This window comes from Chanodichthys erythropterus, chromosome 24, assembly GCF_024489055.1.
Source record: "Chanodichthys erythropterus isolate Z2021 chromosome 24, ASM2448905v1, whole genome shotgun sequence".
NCBI lineage: Eukaryota > Metazoa > Chordata > Actinopteri > Cypriniformes > Xenocyprididae > Chanodichthys > Chanodichthys erythropterus.
The window spans coordinates 2,795,137-2,820,744 of record NC_090244.1 but is presented as its reverse complement, the minus strand read 5'-3'; the positions used below and the strand labels follow the sequence as shown (position 1 = coordinate 2,820,744).

The window sequence follows — 25,608 nt, the reverse complement described above, 5'->3', positions numbered from 1 at the left end:
ATGCGATTTCAGATGCAGCCCATGTTTTGTAGATGCTGCTAATGTTTAATATGGTTTAATTCAAACTGAAGTTGACTCACTTTCAAAACGTGTTGTATAGAGTAAAACAGGCTCAGCTAAACATATTTAACTATTCAGTGCAATCCATGGACTATAAAAAAGGAACTTTAGTAGACCATGAGTATTCCAGGACTTCAAAAATACATTCGGGATCATTGGTTTGTCAACACAAGCATTTAAAAAGACACAGGTTAAATGTTTACACAGGTTTATAGATTGTGGTCCAAAACCTAGTATGCTGCCTGTATAGATAACTGCTTTCCAAGACAGCATGGAAGATGTTTGATTTGGAACGCTCTACATGGGATGAATCTCACAATTGAGTTTGGTCAAAGTCCCTTTAAGACAAGTCATTTCACTCGGCGGCCATCTTTGAAACGCATCTCGAGCATCCTGGGCATCATGCAATCTCTTTGAAGGGGATACATCAAATTCTCCAAAACTGTTCGCCAACCTTACGATTAAATTTCATATTTGAAATCACCAATGAAATCAAACAACAACCGGCTCATAAATTTAGTTTCTAAACGCTCGAATCATGACAAAAAAACTATTTTTCAGGCTGGATCAAGCTAATGCGCATGCGCAGACCTAAATGCGCGTCTCTTCGGAGGCGCGCGTCTGTTTCTATAGAAACCGGTGATTCTAACCGCCGCTGAAGTGATGTGACGACTTTACCAGTCGGCGATTGGCTCTTGGCTTTAGAAGGCGGGACTTATTCCGCCATTTTGCGCGTTACACTCTCCCATTCATAACAATACGAGTGACACGTCTTGTCGTTATTCTGTAGTCTTTGGTTTGGTGTTAGCATGTTGCTAAGCTAATGATGCCATAATTTGGGTAAACAATCCATTTAAGTTGGATTTAACTATTTTTTTGCTATTCAATTAAGTAAAAGATATTGATGCAAAAGTAAATAACTATCCTTTTGTTTTCAGAACTTGTTGCAACACATTCTGGGAATTGTATTCTCTGAATAATAAATATATTGCTTTAGAATTTGGAGGTTTTGGATCCGATTTCAACCATATCTTGTTTTATAAAGTGAATGTATGTATTTTATGGATGTATTATTGAAGAACTGTCTTTCTTGGACGTTCCTGTGCATGTAAAGCCTTTACAGTTTCATTAAACAGATGATTTATATTTTAACTACACCAAATATCAGCACTCATTTTCAGATCAGTCTCTACGAACAGCAGTCCATTCGAGAACACCTGACAGTTTTGTTTTAAAAAGGCATTTGTTTGCTAAGTGCTTTAAGATGCGCAAGACCGCCGCCGCCTCTTTCCACGTCCAAATGGAACCGGCCGGAACTTCTCGCTGAGGAGTTTGGTTTCTCCTTTCCCAGAAGTGACAGTTCAGAGCAGGAACTAATGGAGTGCTGGGGTATTTTTACTAGATGTTGGCTCAAAGCGTCCTTTCAGTGGGGTGTAGGTAATGGCACTTGAACCATCAAGGGCGTGTTTTGAGTGCAGCGAGTTCTGGTAATGTTCTAGGGGTAATTGTTTCGAGATAAGAACTGAACTGACCCAGTTTATACAAACTAAACATACCGTCTGTTATTTAAATCAATAGAGACAAACTGTTGTCATGTCCAATTTTTAACTAGGACACTCATATTTAAGAATTCTGATAGCATGTGAATGCAGCATTGGTGTTTCATGCAAGAAAGAAAAAAAAACAAAGCAGAAATTGGTTAAACAGGTCAACTTACATAGTGCTGTCATATATTTATTTTTCATGAATATAACACAATTTTGCATATAGTTTGAAAGCAAAAACATCAAAATAATAGAAACAATGCATTACACTGTTAATATGAAATTGTACATTTATATTCACTATAATAGAGCTCAGATATTCAGGAGCTTCTTCACAGCCTCTTTATACTTCCGTAGATTTTCCTCGGTCTCTCCCTCGTTCTTCAGCCCGACCATGGCGTCTCTGTACTCCTGTACGGCCGGCTGTCCCAGCAGCTCCTCCCTGGTTCCCTCCTCCACCTCATCCTTCGCTCCTAGCGGTCGCATGCGCAGGAGAGTGTCCAGAACGTTCTTTTGGGATGGACTGTCTTCCCACTCGTACTCCTCCATATCTGCACGTGTCTTTTCCTGCTCCCATGCCTCGGTTTTCTATAAAACACAGAGACGTGGCAAAAAAAGTTTTAAAAGATCAGTGGTGAAAGTGTTTGACTGATTGGGTGAAGGATAAAAGATGTCAACTGTGAGCACTTTTAGATGTTGCACCAAACGAAAATGACCTGTTATGATTGTTGCTTGTCATATTATATTATCTGACCTTCAGAGGTCTTTTATGCCGTACTGTACTGTACACAAGTCCCCGCTCCCTCCAATAAGGAGGGAAAATGTGTGTTTTTTTTAATTTTTTATATAAAAAAAAAAAAAAAAAAATTATATATATATATATATATATATATATATATATATATATATATATATATATTTATTTATTTTTTTATATTTAATATAATAATAATAATAATAAAAAATATTTTTGTATATTTAATTATATTATATATATATATATATATATAATATTTCAAAATATACAAAAATGTCCATAATATATTGATATATAGATAAATGCATAAATATATTAATAAAGTTTATATTAAAATAAGTTTTAGATACTTGTTTCCTCCAGTTATATTAAAAAAAACAGCTGATGTAACCAGGGTTATTAAAAATATAAACTAAAACCATTAACAAAATATATATTTTGTTATTGGAAATAAAATATGAAATAAAACAAACATTTTATTTAATCTATTTCAGCCAAGAAAACATTTCTCATTTTCATTTAGTTTAACTTGATTTATTAAAACAAAAAATAAAACTAATAAAATGACAAAGACAAAACAAATCACTGAAACTTTAACAAAAAATTGAATGAAAATATAAAAATAGAAAATATAAACTATTTTAGTATCTCAATGATTGTAAAATAAATTGTCATATAACAAAAATATTGTTTAAAAACTATTATATACTATTTTTTTATATAATATATATATAAAAAAATAGTTCAAATTAATTTATATATTTAAAAATGTTTCAAAATATACATTTTGTATTTACCCAAATGTAGATTAAGATTAGAGATTTTAAATTTATTTTAAATTTGGAAAATATATTTCCTTAAGCCTCACTGTTTACAATGTATATTTAGCGTATTTTTGGAATACATTTTGGCCAGGAATTTTTTTTCGTCATGCTTTTGCTAATGAAAAAAGCTGGCGTTTTGTGTCAGCCGAGGAATTCTGGCACGATAAAAATGGCAAGCTGATTTGGAAATGTAATGATCACGGCTACTTAAACTCGATGAACGGCTCTGATTACCACGAGAAAGCATTAAGAGACGCCGCTGAACGTTCGCTTAACCGTTCGACTGATTGCTGCAGCTTGTGTTTGATAAGAATCCTCGGAGTCCCTTCTTTGCCTGAGACTAAATTTTCCCAATACTTCCCATCCTCAATGACAAAAGCGTCTTTGTGTGTATGAAGGCCTGCACATGCCACAGGGCAGATAACCCTCTCGCCGGTGCAGGTGCTCTAGACTAATGACTATCAATACGAGCCCACAAAAAACCATCCCTCGTCCAACGATCCTCCATTCCTTTCCCCAGTCACCCGGCCGCAGGGCACTACTTAGGGAGGGACTGATGGATTAGGTGGTTTCTATGGAGATGAAGGTGGTTTGGCCAGATCTTGAGGATTTGATTAGGACTGTTGACCCAAATGATTCAATTTAGACGAAGAGGGAAATCAAATGGTTTGCGACTAATTGATGAGATTGGCCTTTCACTTGAGAGAATGGGAGTATAATTGAGGATCTGACGGAAGACATGGAGACGCTCGGCGGTTTGCTTCTGAAAGGCCAGCGCTGCGTGTAAGATAAGATGATGGTTTAACCGCTCCGCTGCACGGCGAGAGAAAAATCAGGGCTCTTGCTGAGCTCTTCTGTTAAAGAAGCAACAAAATCAAGTGTCAAAATCACAATAGAGCTCGTTTTAACTTACACTGCTTCACCCCTGAAACGACTCGTCAAAAGTTTGGAAACATTACTAGTTTTTATGTTTTTGAAAGAAGTCTCATGCTCATCAAGGCTGCATTTATTTGATTAAAAATACAGAAAAAAAAAACAGTAATATTGTGAAATATTATTACCATTTAAAATCATGGTTTTCTATTTTAATATACTTTAAAATATAATTTATTTCTGTGATGCAAAGCTGAATTTTCATCAGCCATTACTTCAGTCTTCAGTGTCACATGATCCTTCAGAAATCAGAAATATATATATATATATAACATTTATGATTTAATTTTTGATTTCAAAACAAATTTTAAAATCTATTATATCTATTTTTTCTAAATCTATAAAATGTAATATATATTATATATATATATAAATATAAAATATTTATATTTATATGGAATATATATTTATTTAAACATGCATATATTTCTTAAATTTATACATGTATGTGTCTGTATTTATATATACATAATTATTATACTCAGAACACACACATATATTACGTAAACACAGACTTTTATTTTGAAAACGATTAATCTCGATTAATTGTTGCATTTCCCTAAATTCTATCTATCTATCTTGGTTTAAAATACATTACCCAAAATATATGTTAATAATAGAAATGTATTTTCTTCCACATTTTGTAATATATTTTAGATTTTGAAGGTTTGAACAAAATATTTTACATTTTAAAATGATATTTCCTTAATTTGCAACGTTTACAACATTTATTTAGCACATTTCGTCCAGAAATATAAAAAAATGGCTAAAAATATATGTATATTAAAATACATTTACATAATATATATTGATACTTATATTTCGTATATTTACCCAAAATATTTTTAAAACTGGAAACAAACTTATTTACTTGCACATTATTTAATATATTTTAGGATTTGAAGATTAACGAAATATATTTTCAATTTGAAAAATATATTAAGCCAAGTTAAATCGTGATTAATCACATCTAACATAAAAGTTTGTGTTTATATAATATATATATATATATATATATACACATATACATATGTGTGTGTGTATGTGTATATGCATGTGTGTATATATATATATATATATATATATATATATATATATGCATATATATATATATATATATATATATAAATATTTTACAGAATGTGCAAGAAATTTTACATTTTAAAATACATTTTGGGTAAATGCAACACATTTTTTAACAATATGAATATATTTAGTTTGAAATATTAAATGGCCAAAGATGAGCAAATATGAGTAACTAAAACTGATTTTTGTATAATAGCAATACATTTTTGGCCATTTTTTTTATTGAAATTATTTGTAAAAATATATCTGAACCTGTTTTTCATTGGTCATTTGTGTGGAAACTACTACAAAAAACTAATTTATTTTTTGATTTTTAGTTTTAATTCTTATATACACACACACACACACAGTTATATTATATAAACAAACCTTTATGTTAGATGCGTTTAATCGATTTGACAGCCATATCTTTTAGTTTGTATAGGCCATCCTACGTTTCAGAAGTACATTGCACATGGCAAAAGTAATGCATTAAACGATGCATTAAAAACCAAATGAAATGGAAAAAGGGTTTATATTTAACCTCTCGAAATACATCCAGGCCACATTTGTTCCAAAACCTCTTCCAGTCAATGTGAACACAGTTTGAATGGATTATCCTGTAGCCGTATTGGCAGCTAAACCAGGTCTTGGAGATACAATCACCCTCATGGTCCGAAACAATCGCCTGCTTTGTGGCGTAGCGTCCCCTCCCGTTCCCGCCCAACGTCACTCTACCCCTTCTTGCCTGCTCTGAGCCGCCACTGTGCTAGCCATTGTGCTAGCGAAAGGCCAGCGGACACCGTTACACTTCCCAACCGGGATGGCAAACAAAGCTCAACCGTGGCTGTCGGCCAGTCTTCTTAGTGAATCTAAGAACATAGTTACACAATACCAAGGCCAGCGAGTCTCTAGTGAGAAGAGCATGATGGGAAAATGCACACATCTTGCGCATTTGTTGTATTTTTTGTCGCTGACCTTGTCTGAATCTAAAAAGGTCACGTTCTTTACTCCTCAAAGAGCGTCGTCAGCCGGGGTTACGGCAGACAGACAGCGAGAAGATCATCTGCGTAGGAAGCCTTCAGTTTGCCGACTCTGAGAAGTTCAAGTGTATAAATTACACAGTTCTTGTCCTTAATCTGTGTTTTATCAAAAAAGCGCCTGCTAATTCATCCTCTGTTGTGCTAATGAGGTGAATCATGCGATACTCAAAGGTTACTAATCGCTGTTTCAAGTCTCACTTAATTCACAAAAGAAACTGTCACATTACATCTGCCGTCAATTAAACAGCCGCTTTCAGCTTTGATCGTGATCTCGGTGTAAGCGGAGACGCAGATATGACGTGAATTATTGATTGCGCGTTTCATCGTGCTGTAATGAGAATCTTCTGAGGTGCCGCAATCAGCTTTTTCCAATGGAATCTACCTGTCAGCCAATCACGCGCCTCTATTCAGCGACCGTTTCCACTCTCAGGTTGCTCATTGGGCGAGACAGCTGTCAATCATCAAATCAGGTGGACAATCGTGAAACTAACTGAGTGATGTTTGGCAGGACAGGTGTGATGGATTCCTTTGGTTTCAACGCTAAGTAATGATGTCCAAAAGTTGTGTTTGCTGGTCAGTTTGTGTGTAAATGTACCAACATTTTCCACTTTTGATGTCATTTCACTACTGTAGTAATGAAATATTAGTTTAGTTTTCACCAAAGCTCGCGCTGTTTTGCGGTAGATCACTAAACGGTTACGCTGCCTCAGATGTCTGTCCGAAATCAATTGAGGTGCCTTCATGCACAAACAAGGCATCAAGTCAGCTGCCTAGGTTTTCGGACGCAGCCTAAATAGTTTGGATCAAGCTCGAGGTAAGAATTAAAACTAAAAATCAAAAAATATTACTTTTTTGTAGTAGTTTCCACACGAATGACCAATGAAAAACAGGTTCAGATATATTTTTACAAATAATTTCAATAAAAAAATGGCCAAAAATGTATTGCTATTATACAAAAATCAGTTTTAGTTACTCAAATTTGCTCATCTTTGGCCATTTAACATATTTCAAACTAAATATATTCATATTGTTCAAAAATGTTGCATTTACCCAAAATGTATTTTAAAATTGAAAATTTCTTGCACATTCTGTAAAATATTTTAGTATTTGAAGATATTTTCATTTTATTTCCTTAAGCAATAATGTTTACGACATATTGTAATAAATATGAAAAAATATGACGATATATATAATATATATATATATATATATATATATTTATTGTGTAATAGTGATTCTACTCAACTGTAATGTTTTTGATTGGCTAGAAATTTTCAAAATATAGGGTGGCATATATTTGAAATAGTTTTGGAAAAAAAAAAGTGTGTATAAAATATACATACACACAAACAGTAAATTGTATGTATATATATATATATATATATATATATATATATATATATATATATATATATATATATATATATATTTACTGTATATATTTATAAAGTGTGGTTATATATATATGATTGTGTAATACTAATTCTAATTAATTCTAATAAATTCTAATTTAAAAACACATACACACATACTTTATAAATATACTATATATAATTATATAATATAAAGAAATTATCATAGATATAGATAGATAGATAGATAGATAGATAGATAGATAGATCTAGATAGATAGATAGATCTATATATATATATATATATATATATATATATATATATATATATATATATATATATATATATATATATATATAATCTATCTCTCTCTCTCTCATATATATATATATATAATGTGAAAAATTTTATATTTGATGCCATGTATACCACCTTACATTGTGGAAGTTTCTAGCCAATTAAAAACATTAGAGTTGAGTAGAATTAGAAAAAGAAATAAAACTTTCCACCTTTTCAAGCCTGAAAAATCAGAAAATTAAATCTCCAGGTTTCCATGTTAAATTCGATGGAACGGCAGGGAATGTAAAAACACAAAGTGCACCATCACTGTTGCAGATTCCCAACCTCTGTTCCTTTCTTGATTCCTGCCCCCCTCATCCTATCGTTTCATGTCGTTCATCAGGGGGGCCTCGGTCATGGAAAACCACCCCACTGCCAGCGGCCCCCACTGAAACTTTCATAAGAGCTACAATAGAGAGGTGAAATATTCATGTGTTGAGTGAAAGACATGAGAGAGACTCACCTGTGATTCAAACACATGAGGACAGAAAACAGACCAATCTCCATCAGAGAGAAGCTGATCACAAACCAATCAATGTGCTGATACTGAAGTCGTAATGATCATTATTATTATTGATCATGCTTAATGGCACAGTTCACCAAAAATGACATTTTGCCATCATTTACCATTTTTGCCACTCCAAACATAAGTTGATGACAGATGATAACAATCACACAAAGAATTGCCCAGGCCATATTTCACTCCAACTATCTACAAGGTGTTCAAATTTTCCTCATGCAAAAAGTTTTATTTTGGGGTGAAATATGAATTAGACATTTCTCAACAGTTTTTGTGAGATTCACCCTGTAGCATATGAACTGCCCAAATGTGATCTTAAACATGAAACCCAACAGACTCGTACATGACGGCTAATAAAGCACAAACACATCTAAACTAGTGTGGAGGTTTTCAGACTCACCCAGGACTCGTGGTAAAGCACAGTGAGGAGGTACATGGCGTAATCATAATTCTGCTGTCTCAGCGGGCAACTAAAAACATGCAAGAAGATCCATTTTAAAGATAAGCTGTGATTGGGAAATGAGGAAAATACATAACAGAATATATATCCATATCACTCACCTGTCTGTGGTGATGGTGAGCGTGTCGGTGTCTTTACAGTAACGCTCATCGCTGAGTTTGATCATCTTCTTTCTGGCATGATCGTCCAGATTTAGGCTGGAGAGCTTCACCTGCAAAGAATAAAAATATATATTTTTAATTAAAGAGGACTTATAATGCCCCTTTTACAAGATGTAATATAAGTCTCTGGTGTCTCCAGAATGTGTCTGAAATTTCAGCTCAAAATCTCCCACAGATCATTTATTATAGCTTATCAAATTTCCCTTATTTGGGTTTGTGTGTGTCCCTTTAAATGCAAATGAGATGCTGCTCCCGCCCCCTTTCCAGAAGAGAGCGGTGCTTTAATAGCTCAACGACAACAAAGCTGGAGAATCTCACGCAGCCAAAATGAGGATTGTCAGTAACGGTGTTCAGCCTTACATTGTTCAAACCGGAGTCGACACTGATGGAGAGACTCAGGAAGAAGTTACAACTTTTAGACGTTTCTGAATGGTTAGTGGATAAATTGATGTAGTTGCTGTGGAGTTGATTCAACTCATCCACTAGCATGTGCCGTCATGTTCATCTTTTGTCCCTCGTTTGTGAAGCAGTCCGGCGTAAAATGACGGCATGTCAACAACATTCTACTACAACAACTCTTCCTCTTCTCTAAAGCAGCCCAACATGGCCCCGCCCCCTTTGTTGTGTGTTCTCGGGGGCGGGTTTATGTTAATTTTATGGTTAGTGATGTCATTAATCCAGGAAGAAGCTTGTTGTAGTCCTTAAAAAGAGATTTATTTAAAAGAAAATATCTCCCTTTGCATTGAACTTTGAGCGTCGTAACTTTGCAGATGATGTTTATGCTCAAACAGCAACATTACACACTAAGTTAAAAAAGTGAAATCATAATCAAGGACCCCTTTAAATATCAGTCTAAACTTCTGATATATGGTTTTCTAAATGCACAAGCACAGAAAGCTGAATGTCAAATGGCGTGTGAGTACTAAACTAAGTTCTCTTTCATGTCTTATTAAGCTTAAACTGTCAAATACACAGTCAGTTATGTAAAAACACACATAAACACAGTCGGTTATGTCAAAAAACTCACACAAACACAGTCGGTTATATCAAAAACACACACAAACACAGTCGGTTATGTCAAAAACACACACAAACACAGTCGGTTATGTCAAAAACACACAAACACAGTCGGTTATGTCACAAAACACACACAAACACAGTCGGTTATGTCACAAAACACACACAAACACAGTCGGTTATGTCACAAAACACACACAAACACAGTCGGTTATGTCAAAAACACACACAAACACAGTCGGTTATGTCAAAAACACACACAAACACAGTCGGTTATGTCAAAAACACACACAAACACAGTCGGTTATGTCAAAAACACACACAAACACAGTCGGTTATGTCAAAAACACACAAACACAGTCGGTTATGTCAAAAACACACACAAACACAGTCAGTTATGTCACAAAACACACACAAACACAGTCGGTTATGTCAAAAACACACACAAACTGTCGTTTATTTCAAAAACACACAAACACAGTCGGTTATGTCAAAAACACACATAAACATAGTCGGTTATGTCAAAAACACACACAAACAGTCGGTTATATCAAAAACACACACAAACAGTCGGTTATATCAAAAACACACATAAACACAGTTGGTTATGTCAAAAACACACAAACACAGTCGGTTATGTCAAAAACACACAAACACAGTCGGTTATGTCAAAAACACACATAAACAGTCGGTTATGTCAAAAACACACAAACACAGTCGGTTATATCAAAAACACACGAACACAGTCGGTTATGTCAAAAAACACACACAAACACAGTCGGTTATGTCACAAAACACACACAAACACAGTCGGTTATGTCACAAAACACACACAAACACAGTCGGTTATGTCAAAAACACACACAAACACAGTCGGTTATGTCAAAAACACACACAAACACAGTCGGTTATGTCAAAAACACACACAAACACAGTCGGTTATGTCAAAAACACACACAAACACAGTCGGTTATGTCAAAAACACACAAACACAGTCGGTTATGTCAAAAACACACACAAACACAGTCAGTTATGTCACAAAACACACACAAACACAGTCGGTTATGTCAAAAACACACACAAACTGTCATTTATTTCAAAAACACACAAACACAGTCGGTTATGTCAAAAACACACATAAACATAGTCGGTTATGTCAAAAACACACACAAACAGTCGGTTATATCAAAAACACACACAAACAGTCGGTTATATCAAAAACACACATAAACACAGTTGGTTATGTCAAAAACACACAAACACAGTCGGTTATGTCAAAAACACACAAACACAGTCGGTTATGTCAAAAACACACATAAACAGTCGGTTATGTCAAAAACACACAAACACAGTCGGTTATATCAAAAACACACGAACACAGTCGGTTATGTCAAAAAACACACACAAACACAGTCGGTTATGTCAAAAACACACAAACACAGTCGGTTATGTCAAAAACACACAAACACAGTCGGTTATGTCAAAAACACACACAAACACAGTCGGTTATGTCAAAAACACACAAACACAGTCGGTTATGTCAAAAACACACAAACAGTCAGTTATATCAAAAACACACACAAACACAGTCGGTTATATCAAAAACACACACAAACACAGTCGGTTATGTCAAAAACTCACACAAACACAGTCGGTTATGTCAAAAACTCACACAAACACAGTCGGTTGTGTCAAAAAGACACAAACACAGTCTGTTATATCAAAAAACACACAAACACAGTCGGTTATATCAAAAACTCACACAAACACAGTCTGTTATATCAAAAACACACATAAACACAGTCGGTTATGTCAAAAACACACATAAACACAGTCGGTTATGTCAAAAACACACATAAACACAGTCGGTTATGTCAAAAACACACATAAACACAGTCGGTTATGTCAAAAAAACACATAAACACAGTCGGTTATGTCAAAAAGCACACAAACACAGTCGGTTATGTCAAAAAACACACATAAACAGTCGGTTACGTCAAAAAGCACACAAACACAGTCGGTTATGTCAAAAACACACATAAACACAGTCGGTTGTGTCAAAAAACACACAAACACAGTCGGTTATGTCAAAAAGCACACACAAACACAGTCGGTTATGTCAAAAACACACATAAACACAGTCGGTTATGTCAAAAAGTACACAAACACAGTCGGTTATGTCAAAAACACACATAAACACAGTCGGTTATGTCAAAAACACACAAACACAGTCGGTTATGTCAAAAACACACATAAACACAGTCGGTTATGTCAAAAAGCACACAAACACAGTCGGTTATGTCAAAAACACACAAACACAGTCGGTTATGTCAAAAACACACATAAACACAGTCGGTTATGTCAAAAAGCACACAAACACAGTCGGTTATGTCAAAAAGCACACAAACACAGTCGGTTATGTCACAAAACACACACACAAACACAGTCGGTTATGTCAAAAACACACAAACACAGTCGGTTATGTCACAAAACACACAAACACAGTCGGTTATGTCAATAACACACACAAACACAGTCGGTTATGTCAAAAACACACAAACAGTCGGTTATGTCAAAAAGCACACAAACAGTCGGTTATGTCAAAAACACACAAACACAGTCGGTTATGTCAAAAACACACACAAACACAGTCGGTTATGTCAAAAACACACAAACAGTCGGTTATGTCAAAAAGCACACAAACAGTCGGTTATGTCAAAAAACACACAAACACAGTCGGTTATGTCAAAAAAAACACACAAACACAGTCGGTTATGTCAAAAAACACACAAACACAGTCGGTTGTGTTAAAAACACACAAACACAGTCGGTTATGTCAAAAACACAAACACAGTCGGTTATGTCAAAAAACACACAAACACAGTCGGTTATGTCAAAAAACACACAAACACAGTCGGTTATGTCAAAAAACACACAAACACAGTCGGTTATGTCAAAAAGACAAACACAGTCGGTTATGTCAAAAACACACAAACACAGTCGGTTATGTCAAAAACATAACCGATTAACCGATGATTAGTTAAAGATGCATCATAATTGAAGTTACATGAGAGACATGAAACTAGCAGTTATGTAGTTTCCCAGCCTTGAAAATCAAAGTTCACCGAAGGACGATTTCCACGATTCACTTAATCCAAATCTTCAGCATTTCATCATTTTCACTTCAATCACACTTCAATCACACACAAACACAGTCGGTTATGTCAAAAACACACAAACAGTCGGTTATGTCAAAAACACACATAAACACAGTCTGTTATGTCAAAAAGCACACAAACAGTCGGTTATGTCAAAAACACAAACACAGTCGGTTATGTCAAAAAACACACAAACACAGTCGGTTATGTCAAAAAACACACAAACACAGTCGGTTATGTCAAAAAACACACAAACACAGTCGGTTATGTCAAAAAACACACAAACACAGTCGGTTATGTCAAAAAGACAAACACAGTCGGTTATGTCAAAAACACACAAACACAGTCGGTTATGTCAAAAAACAGACAAACACAGTCGGTTATGTCAAAAAGACAAACACAGTCGGTTATGTCAAAAACACACAAACACAGTCGGTTATGTCAAAAACACACAAACACAGTCGGTTATGTCAAAAACACACATAAACACAGTCGGTTATGTCAAAAACACACATAAACAGTCGGTTATGTCAAAAACACACATAAACACAGTCGGTTATGTCAAAAAGCACACAAACACAGTCGGTTATGTCAAAAAACACACATAAACACAGTCTGTTATGTCAAAAACACACAAACACAGTCGGTTATGTCAAAAACACACACAAACACAGTCGGTTATGTCAAAAAGCACACAAACAGTCGGTTATGTCAAAAACACAAACAAACACAGTCGGTTGTGTTAAAAACACACAAACACAGTCGGTTATGTCAAAAAACACACATAAACAGTCTGTTATGTCAAAAACACACAAACACAGTCGGTTATGTCAAAAAACACACATAAACACAGTCTGTTATGTCAAAAACACACAAACACAGTCGGTTATGTCAAAAACACACATAAAAACAGTCGGTTATGTCAAAAAACACACATAAACACAGTCTGTTATGTCAAAAACACACATAAACACAGTCTGTTATGTCAAAAACACACATAAACACAGTCTGTTATGTCAAAAACACACAAACACAGTCGGTTATGTCAAAAACACACATAAAAACAGTCGGTTATGTCAAAAACACACACAAACACAGTCGGTTGTGTTAAAAACACACAAACACAGTCGGTTATGTCAAAAAACACACAAACACAGTCGGTTATGTCAAAAAACACACATACACAGTCGGTTATGTCAAAAAACACACAAACACAGTCGGTTATGTCAAAAAGACAAACACAGTCGGTTATGTCAAAAACACACAAACACAGTCGGTTATGTCAAAAACACACAAACACAGTCGGTTATGTCAAAAACACACATAAACACAGTCGGTTATGTCAAAAAGCACACAAACACAGTCGGTTATGTCAAAAAACACACATAAACACAGTCTGTTATGTCAAAAACACACAAACACAGTCGGTTATGTCAAAAACACACATAAAAACAGTCGGTTATGTCAAAAACACACATAAAAACAGTCGGTTATGTCTGTGAACGTAAACAGCAGGGAAAGAAATCGCATGTGTATATTAGATCTGTGTATTAAAGCGACAGCAGCGTAATATACAGTACCTGCTACTGTTAATATGAACCAAACAACAAAAGAAAAACAGAAAATCACTCACTGCTCCTGATTGAATAACTTTAGCAGCTTTAATAAGAATATATTTCTTATTTGAATGCTGCTGTTAAATGCTTTGGCGAGGAGATAAACATGGCGGACTGTGTACAGCTCACTCAGGGAGCTAATAGGGCGGAGTTCGTCAGCAGTCATAGGCGGGGCCTAAACATTTGTGATGTCACAAAAGCTACATTCTGCAAACGGCTTATTCTGAGACACTGCTTATGATTTATGGGGAATAAAAAAAAACTAATTTATGTTCAAACAACATGTAAAAGTGAATAGGTCCCCTTTAAAGAGACTGTTTGATTAGTTAAAGATGCATCATAATTGAAGTTACATGAGAGACATGAAACTAGCAGTTATGTAGTTTCCCAGCCTTGAAAATCAAAGTTCACCGAAGGACGATTTCCACGATTCACTTAATCCAAATCTTCAGCATTTCATCATTTTCACTTCAATCACACTTGGCCTTCCTCCAGTCAGGATCTTATTCTTCTAAACAACAAACTCTAAAAAGCACTAACTATTTTTGCACAACTCTGCCCTTTAAATCCCGCTCCGGATCAGCCAATGGGATCAAACACAACACGCAGTGATGTCACTAAGCTCTCTGCAAGAAAAACAATATTGTGCTCAATGCAATATCACTTCATTTATTCAAGTTTTAGTCAAGGAAGGACGGGGGGAAAGACCCTCTCCCACCCGGAGACTCATTCCGTATATTTGCCCTTTGATCCCCTTCACTTCTAGCCCTAATCCAACGGGATTAACGTCAGATGGCGATTCCTGCATTGCAGTCATAATCTAACGTTTTTTTCCAGGCAGATGGTGAGAGATTTATGATTTCAGATTATAAATAGGAGAATATATCAAAATCAATGAGGCTTTGCTGAGGCCATCATCACGACACATGTTGTTACATGAACGGGTAAATTTGTTTACTGACATCAGTCCCAGTGTTTACTCAAGCAAAATGAGTATTTATGATCATTTAATTCTCCTGTACCTTTCATAACGTGCTACTGAGTGTGTTTCCTGAGCACATAATCATATATAATCCTGCTAAGAGGAGACATACTATATGGACAGAAAACAGTTCATCATACTGCTTAATTAAAGCTAGTCTTTGACAGACTTGATTATCAGTAAACGCAGCATATTCTGTCCAAAAACCACCAAATTAAACCATCTGACTGACATGCCATGTGTCCAACCGCAGTTTGATTTGCCATTTACATGCTGTTTATTCGAAATAGGTGCCTTGGGAAAACCTCTGTGAATACTGGCTTGCTTCTAACAAAATACTCACATATTAAAATCCAAGTGTTTGTAATAATAACGCAATAGTTCAACAGTCATTAATTATTTTAATGATAATTTTAAACCTTTGAAGACAACCTTACTGTGAGCTACAAGGTTGTTAATCGATGGTATTTGCTTCTGCCGAAAAATAATTGTGTTTAACAGTGGATTTCGTTATGAAAAACTACATTACCCATGATGCTGTATAGAAAATTCCACCTCAAATGACGTAATCGAGTCTTCCTACGCTCTCAAAACACATTCGTATACATATTTTGCATTGAACTACTTAAAGGATTAGTTCACTTTCAAATTAAGATTTCCTGATAATTTACTCCCATGTCATCCAAGATGTTCATGTCTTTCTTTCTTCAGTCGAAAATTAAGGTCGAATATTCTCCTGATAGTGGACTTCAATGGGCACCAAACGGTTGAAGGTCAAAATTAGTTTCAGTGCAGCTTCAAAGAGCTTTAAACGATACCAGACGAGGAATAAGAGTGTTATCTAGAGAAACCATCGCTCATTTTCTTAAAAAAATTTGTAAAAATTATATAACTTTTAACAATAAATGCTCGTCTTGAACAAGCTCTCTTCTTCTTCTCTATTTGAATTCCAGCAGTGTAGACACTGCTAAGTGTATTACTGCCCTCCATAGGTCAAAGTTTGAACTAATTGTTATATACTTGCACTAGCATATTGAATGTGACAATCTAGTTCAAACTTTTGACTGAAGAAAGAAAGACATGAACATATTGAATGACATGGGGATGAGTAAATTATCAGGAAATTTTAATTTGAAAGTGAACTAATCCTTTAAATGGGCAATTTTATATTTCTCCATTGTTTAAGTCAATTATGATGTTTGCAATGCTTCATGGGATTGTAGTTTTTTCCCCTCACTAAAGCCGTTAAGTTCATCTTTTGTCTAATTTTCAAATACTTTTTTGCTTCAAATCAAAGTTTGTAATGTTGTGATTCTCCTCATAGCTGATTGTGTTTACGCCTTATAACTTCTTAAATGAACACTTTTTTTGAAATCCCAACAAATGGAAAAAAATTAGGGTCCTATAATTTCCGCCATCACAGAATCGCGGACGGAATCACGGAATCCAGTCATAAAAACGGAATTTACTATATAACATGGAATGTCACGGAATGTGTCAAATTTTTGATGAATGAATTAAAGCAGGTCAGTACACTTAAATTAAATTGCGATATAGACTAGTGTCTGTGAATATTAAACCGCAAAAAGACTATTTAAACATGAATCCTGCATAAATGTGTGACTGTGAAATGAATGATGCAGAAGCGCAGTTCCATTTAACTCACACCGCATCACATACAATCGCGCAGGCGCACCTACGTGCGACGCTCGCGGTGTTTTCATCCTCTGTCGCCTCACTATATGAACGCACAAATTCATCTCCAGAGCTGCTCTGAAAGTCACTTCATCAGCATTTGAGAAAATTACCGTCATAAACGCAGAGAACTCAAAGCTCTAGGCAAACCATCAAAATAAAAGTTTGATTTAACTTGACAGAAACATATTACTGTTGTACAGTAGAATTTAAATTAATTTAATAATAAATTATTAAAATATATTTTAAACATTAATCTCAGTGTTTCTTCCGTGTTTTAATTTTAACAGTAAAGCTCTTTTGTGCAGCACTTTGTTTGACAAAAAAAGGTTTAATTTCATGATTAAAAGATAAATTAAATGGTATGCGTTCATCTGATTGCCAGAAAAATTTAAATAGACAACAGAACTTCTGAAAAAAAAAAGAAAAATTCATAAAAATATATTTTTTATTTAATAAATATTGTTGTTTTTAAGAATTCAATTAATTAGACATGCTTTTTGATTATTAAAATGGAATTAAACCATTAAAATGGAATCCAGACAACAGAATTTGGTAAAAATAAAAGTTGAGGGGAAAGAATAAAACGTATGGCCCTAAAAAAATAAAAATATTTTGTTAGACTTTTATTTAATTGTTGGTAAATTGGACAAGATTCATTATTTCAATAAATTAGACATGTTTTTTGATTACTAAAATTTAAGTTAACCATTAAAATGGAGTCAAAAAATAAATAAAATGGAAAAAAAACGGAATTCAGAAAAATTAAAACGGAAAAAATGGCATTTGGAAAAAATAAAACGGATTTTATAGGGCTGCTGAAAATGTAGGCAAACACTAATGCAGTCTTTATCAATCAAACAAGCCATATCCGAAAACCCTCTTCATGATTTGGAAAACGTTCATAAAATATCTAGAAAAAAATCAACAAATCTGCCAGGCGTACCTTCAGTGTCACTATCCGCGCGTCTGGGTTCCGCAGCGACAGTCCAGCAGATACAAATTCCTTACTCTGCACCTGGATTGGGAAGTGCTCCATGCATTTCTCATCAGAGTCCAGGGCGGACGGCCACTTCGTACAGAACGCTGGACATATTAAACACGGAAAACATTTACAAATCTCTCTTTCATTCAGCCACCGCATGTTATCAACTGCTGTCCAATATTATAACTATAACAATCAAGAAACTCACGCTTCAGCGCCTCACAGTGCTTCTTAATGGCAACCGGGGTTAAGTGTAAAAAGTTTGGAATCTGAAAGACATTAGAGCATTGTACAGCAGTGGACAAAGGTGGAAAATTCACATCTTCGACCTTTATTTAAAATTTAATTTGTGATAATAATGCAACTTAATCATGACTTGATCACCTTTATCAGCTCCAGGTTGCCCTTTTTGGCAGGCGGCACGCCTCTCTTCACGGGATATCCCATCCGCACCGGCAGGGGAACCGCAGACGGTTTGAATGAGGCAGCAGTGGGGTAAACCGCGGTCCAGTCCTGATCCTGGGCCATCCGCTCTGTCCTGGGCTCACCAGCCTGTGTTTCATTATCAATAATATTATTTATCTGCTTTACTGAATCATAGACCAGAACTCAAACAATCTGTATTACGGTTGTGTTGAGGCAAAGTGTAATAATCCACCTGTCTCCTTGACCTCCACTGACCCCGACCACCTCTACCTGTGGCTTCTGTAATCAGACATTCAATGAGGGCAGAAATTAACCTCATTAAAAAATAAATAAAGCAATGCTAGGTGTGGTAATATTAGGCAGACAAGTAATATTAGGCAGACAAGCATTATGTAATGGTACAACGATATAAAATTATAATACCAAGGTGCTTTAATATATACTAGGTGCTGAATGATACAATAATTTCAAAGAATACCATAGTATTACTATGGTACATGTCTAAAAATGTTATATATATATATATATACACACACACACACACACACACAAATATATATATATATATATATATAAACAAAATCACTAACATCAATATATTATTGTAACTCTCCGTAATACTGTAAACTCTCCTTATTTAAATAACGGATATTATCGTTACCTCTTTCTGTGGCCACGGCGCTTGTTGAGACGACAGAGGAGATTGAAATCCTCCTATTTAATGAAATTAGACTATATATTCCATTAATATTACAGTTTATTTTGCAAAAGGAGGACAGAGCAGGGTGAGTGATGGGGGCAGCCATGTTGGGAAAACCTGCGGCGAGACTACGGTGGCCCGGATGAACGCAAATAAAGCGAAACTACAAAAGATGTGAGAGTGAACGCATCATTGTTTGTGTATTGATATTCAATGAGTTTTGAAATATAAACCATCTGATTTTAATTCAGAACAAGATTTAAGTGTAACTTTGAACGACTGGAAACTAATTGGAAAGACAAAAAAAAAAAAAGTTTTTTTTCCTGTTAAAACAAATAGACGGAGAGTGAAGGAATTGAACGGAACCTAAAGGTCTTAAGATGTGTTTTTAACTAATCATTTTTAACTGAGTCGCATTTTTTAACCGAATCGCGCACGTGGCGCGCGAGGCATCCTTGAGAAGCATGTGTATGAAGGCAATTATGGCATATTCCTCTTTTAATGTGTCATCAATGTGCAGAAAACGTTTGTTTATGACAGATATTTCAGAAGCGTAGTCTGTGAAGCCCTTGACAGACGCCGATGATGCGCGCGTCAGGCGTGCGCGCGCTCGCTCGCAGCATGTGTTTGACTCTCAGCATCACTCAGACAGACAGATGAAGCTCATCTCCTCCTCATCACTGCAATTAACGCGCTCACTTCAGATGATGACGGAGAACTTCACGAGACTCATCTGGAGCCCTGCTGGAGGTATCGTTGATATAAAAGTTAATTTCCTTTATTTTAGCCTTTAAAGTGATGTTGAGTGATTGAAATGATTTCCCTTTAAGCTGGACGTGTGTGATTCAGGAAAGGGTCTTTTTGACATCTCACAGTTAAATGCGAGTGTCTGTAGGCTAAATATCGTTAGACAGTGTATGTGCATATTGAGAATATAAATACACAAATAAAATAGTCTATTTCTGTTTTAAGATGAACATTAATAAACTTTTCACCACACAAAATATGCATATAAATGTATGACAATCTGATAACAATTTTTTTTACAGTAATTTTGCGTTTGTTAACAGTTATCACATGAAATAACAATAAACAACACTTTGATAGCATTTTATTATTCTAGTTCATTTTTACATTTATACTAATACATCGTAAAATGTCAACATGAGCTAACAATATATTGTATATTTATTATAAATTAATAAAGATGCTGCAAAGAAATATTTTTGTTATTTATGATACCTAATGTGCTAACAAATGTTAGATTTGCATTAACAAAATATTTGAATTTTATATATATATATATATATATATATATATATATATATATATATATATATATATACATGCACACACACATACACACTATATATATATATATATATATACAGCTATGGAAAAAATTAAGAGACCACTCCAAGTTCAGAAATCAATGTTAAGTGGTCTCTTAATTTTTTCCATAGCTGTATATATACATATATATGTATGTGTGTGTGTGTATATTTATATATATTTATATTTACACACACATATTAAAATTTTTTTGTTAAATGCAAATTTATATATATATATATATATATATATATATATATATATATATATATATATATAAATTTGCATTTAACAAAAATTTGTAAAATATATACACACACATCCACATATGTGTATATATATATATATATATATATATATATATATATATATATATATATATATATATATATATATGTGTGTGTGTGTGTGTATATATGAAATGATCATATAAAATATAGACTTTAGCCACATAAATTACAAGAAATGTGTAAGAAATTATTATAAGAAGTAATTTGACAGGTTTCATTCATGTGCTGCACTCGTTTCACGCACAAATGAATGAGCGTGAGTGTGTTTATCTCTGTCCAGTAAATCCTCTCGACACGCTCTGACTGTGAGTGATTTCTGTCTCTTGACATTGTGAGCTTAAAGCATAGCTGAAACCATATCTGCGAGCGGACGGCGCTGTGGTCGCCGGTTCTGTCAGCGTCTCGGCCGCTCTGACTGACAGACATGGCAGGGTCCTGTTTCGATTTCTCTCCGCTCACAAAGCTTTTTTTCCAGTGGCTTTGTGTGTCCATCTCATGATGGAGATCTCATGAATGTCTGACCTCATTTATGAGGGTGTTTTACTCCTCTTCCTCACTGCATCGTGACTGTCTGAGGAAGATTCAGTGAAATCACAGTCAAGCTGAAGTGATGAAGACACTCATTCAGCACATTCGCTCCGTCTGAGGAAAAACAAGTGTGATTGTTCCATTTTCGAGACGTTTTAGCAACAACAACAAAAAAGTCATCCCATGTCATCCAAGATGTTCATGTCTTTCTTTCTTCAGAAATTAAGGTTTTTGAGGAAAACAATCCAGGATTTTTCTCCTTATAGTGGACTTCACTGGGGTTCAACAGGTTGAAGGTCCAAATGTCAGTTTCAGTGCAGCATCAAAGAGCTCTACATGATCCCAGACGAGGAATAAGAGTCTAATATAGAGAAACCATCGCTCATTTTCTAAATAAAATAATAAATGATACACTTTTTAAACACAAATGCTCGTCTTGCACTGCTCTGCGATGCTCCACATGACGTAATCATGTTGGAAAGGAAATGAGATGGAGTTTTTCGCTCTACAACGGTACATCTTTCTATGTTTTTCGGCCTACCTTTCCAACATGATTACGTCATGCGTGGCGCATTGCAGAGCAGTGCAAGACGAGCATTTGTGGTTAAAAAGTATATAATTTTAATTTTTTTTAGAAAATGAGTGATGGTTTCTCTAGATAAGACTCTTAATCCTCGTCTGGGATCATGTAGAGCTCTTTGAAGCTGCACTGAAACTGACATTTGGACCTTCAACCCGTTGAACCCCAGTGAAGTCCACTATATGGAGAAAAATCCTGGAATGTTTTCCTCAAAAACCTTAATTTCTTTTCCACTGAAGAAACAAAGACATGAACATCTTGAAAGACATGATGGGGGTGATTATCAGGAAATTTTAACTCTGAACCAAACTAACAGTGAGATGATTTGTGTCACCAGGGAACAAAAATACAGTAAAATAACTGTTTTCAGTGTGAATATATAGTAAATTGTAATTTATCACATGATCCTTCAGAAATCATTCTGATTTGCTGCACAAGAAACATTTCTGATCATTATCAATGTTGAAAACAGTGGTGCTTTTCATATTTTTGTGGAAACCGTGATACATTTTTTGGGGATTTTTTGATAAATAAAAAGGTTCAAAAGCATTTACCTGAAATAGAAATCTTTTGTAATGTTATACATGTCACTATTGATCAATTTAATGCATCCTTGCTGAATATCTTATATCTTTTTGTAAAATAAATTAATATTTTATTCAGCAGGTTTGCAACTCAGGAACACTAAAAATGGTTTTAGAAAAAAGCTTGGATCTTTGCTGAATCTAAAAAGATTTTATTAAATTTCTGAAGTGTGTGTCTGGTCATCTTCAGCACATCCTCATGCAATATTAACCCGATTGTCTGAGCTGCTCCTTATTTAAATCCACTTGGAGTGCATCATAAGACTTCCCTACAACTGGTGCTCGATCAAACACAACCAAAGACTGCAACCAATCTTAAAATGTGTTAAACTCAGTAAATGTTTTCCCCAATTCGTTCTCCCTTCACAGGTCTGGTGTCATGTAGATCTCATTGACTTGCTGTGACACATTCATCTGAGCAGTTGTGGAAACCACAGGAACACTCATGGGGGAGAGACTGGGCCGCCAAACCCCTCTTTTGTCCCGCGGCCGTACGTTCGGATGGTCCACCTCCAGCAACAGCATCAAGCTGAAGAACTCCGGCCACAACGGCCATGACTTCCCGGTGCGGAGCTCTCTGCACAGCCTGGAGGAGGCAGCAGCGTCCAGCGCGTCCCTCGCACCGTCCCGCTCTCCTGTTTCACTGGAACCGGAGCCCGTGGTGAATAATGGATCAAGCGCAGCCGTCGCTCCAGGTGGCCACACAAAGGAGCCACCGACGCACAGCGAGCGCTGCCAGCCCCTCTCCGTCCCCGCCGCCGCCCGCTTCATGCACAGCCCCTACCACGCCAAGACTAGCATGCAGGGCGATGTGTACAACTTCCTAGAGAGACCCGCCGGCCTGAGGTGCTTCCTGTATCACTTCCTCGTGTGAGTACACCTGCTCATTTTTATTCACCTGAATGGAGCAACCGTACATATGAAGCTTAATGAGGTTTTTAATCATACTTTTATCATAATAACTCAGTCCTTTTAGGAAGCTGACGTTCCACGGCGTGTCATTTTGTTAATGAGCATTTCTAAATATGAAACTTTTTGATTGGTTAATAGGGTTTTTAATGAGTTTAACCCTTTGGTGGGTTGATGAATGTACCATATTTTAGTTTTTTATTTCATATTTTGACATTTTAGGGGATTTTATGGTACTAAATGTTATATATTTAATATTATAAAATATATATTTACATTTGTGCAGTAGTTATAATCCATGTATTCAGTTTTTGAGCATAGACCTGAAAATGAAATTTTCAACTTAAACTGTCGTAAATCTTAAATGTCTTAGAGCACAGACTGAAGTTTGGTCTCTTTTTTTAAAGATGACACTTGAAAGTTTATTGCTGAAGTAAAAAACATTAAAAAATTGAAAGTAAAAAAAAAAAGTTAGAGAAGTTTGTTTAATATTATGAAAAATGCATAAAAATACTATTTTTAAATTTTATATTTTGTATGTATTTTCCAAAATATGTATTAATCTAAAACGGCAAGAAAATCAAAGCTAGAAATCTAAACAAGTTATGTTTTTTTTTTTTTATTTGAGGTTGATATCTCAAAAAATGAGCTTTCAGTAAGATTTTGTTTATTTCAGTATTAGTTTTAGTTTTTATTTACTTCTGCTTAGTAATCTTAGTGATTTAACTTGAACTTATTTTATTTAGTTGCCAAGACAATTTTAGTTTAGTTTACATTTTTAAAGTTATGTTTGGTTTACGTTTTTCATCTAATATTTATTTTATTACAGCTTCATTTCAATTGATAAAAGAGTTTTAGTTTTAGTTTAGTTTACAATGATAAAGGCCCGTTCACACCAAGGATGATAACTATAACGATAAACATATCGTTCTAAATATAAATAGCAAAATCTACACCACAGCTATAACGATAACGGCATATAGAAACTATATTGTTGGAATCACTTTCAGAACAATGTTTTTTTTTCCAGCTGATGAATGATAAAAACATTGACAGCCAATCAGAATCCATCCTGCTTTAAAGAGCGCAAGCATTTCACCCCTTAACTGTCAAAAAAAAAACAAGTTAGAGAAGTTTGTTTAATATTATGAAAAATGCATAAAAATAATATTTTTAAATTTTATATTTATATTTACTCTAAAACTGCAAGAAAACCAAAGCCAGAAATCTAAACAAGTTGTGTTTTTTTTTTTTTTTTTTTAATTTGAGGTTGATATCTCAAAAAATGAGCTTTCAGTAAGATTTTGTTTGTGCGCAGTACCAAACGCTTCCACTAGATGAATTTCGCTTCCCATTCATTTCCAGTGCACTCATTTTTGACAGCATACAATCCATTTAATCTTTTCAAATCATGTCCATGATTTTTTTTGTGTGTGTGTTCACACAGCAAGTGTCAAAACCTTTATCAAGGGTCGTACCATTCCGATGAAGTAAAAAAAAAAATCTAAAAAAACAAAATATAAAATTTTTTGTTCAAAAATGACAGAACAGCACCAGAAGATTAAATTGAGGATAAATAGATTTGTTTATTTGCGACTACAATTCGTTTATTTATTTCGGTATTTAGTATGTGTAAAAATGAAGCTTTTGATTGGTTAATAGGGTTTTAAATAATACTTTTCGGAAGTTGACGTCCCACGGTGTGACATGCATTTTAAATAGTGTTTTGCTAATCAGCATTCGTAAA

General features: G+C 34.8%; 2 protein-coding genes across 2 annotated transcripts in view; one reads left to right on the top strand and one right to left on the bottom strand.

Moving 5' to 3' along the window:
* Positions 1–1,764: 1,764 nt before the first annotated feature.
* On the bottom strand, positions 1,765–19,750 carry mrps35 (mitochondrial ribosomal protein S35). Its single transcript, XM_067379840.1, has 8 exons — positions 19,600–19,750; positions 19,171–19,217; positions 18,897–19,064; positions 18,721–18,781; positions 18,474–18,613; positions 9,000–9,109; positions 8,839–8,908; positions 1,765–2,192 (listed from the first exon to the last, which is right to left on the bottom strand). The coding sequence occupies exons 1-8, from the start codon at positions 19,742–19,744 to the stop codon at positions 1,917–1,919; spliced, it is 1,017 nt and encodes a 338-aa protein (XP_067235941.1). The 5' UTR covers positions 19,745–19,750; the 3' UTR covers positions 1,765–1,916.
* A 3,647-nt stretch (positions 19,751–23,397) lies between these two features.
* kcnq1.2 (potassium voltage-gated channel, KQT-like subfamily, member 1.2) overlaps positions 23,398–25,608 on the top strand; it is a 179,351-nt gene continuing 177,140 nt past the window's right edge. Inside the window, exon 1 of the mRNA XM_067380629.1 lies at positions 23,398–23,822. Coding sequence (XP_067236730.1) covers positions 23,398–23,822 — 425 coding nt within the window. The remainder of the gene's footprint in view (positions 23,823–25,608) is intronic.

Coding starts and splice junctions, on each gene's coding strand:
- mrps35 (XM_067379840.1), bottom strand. CDS start 19,744: ATGGCTGCCCCCATCACTCACCCTGCTCTGTCCTCCTTTTGCAAAATA. Junction 8,909..8,999: donor CTCACCATCACCACAGACAG/GTGAGTGATATG, acceptor GCATGTTTTTAG/TTGCCCGCTGAGACAGCAGA. Junction 2,193..8,838: donor TGCTTTACCACGAGTCCTGG/GTGAGTCTGAAA, acceptor TGTGTTTTATAG/AAAACCGAGGCATGGGAGCA.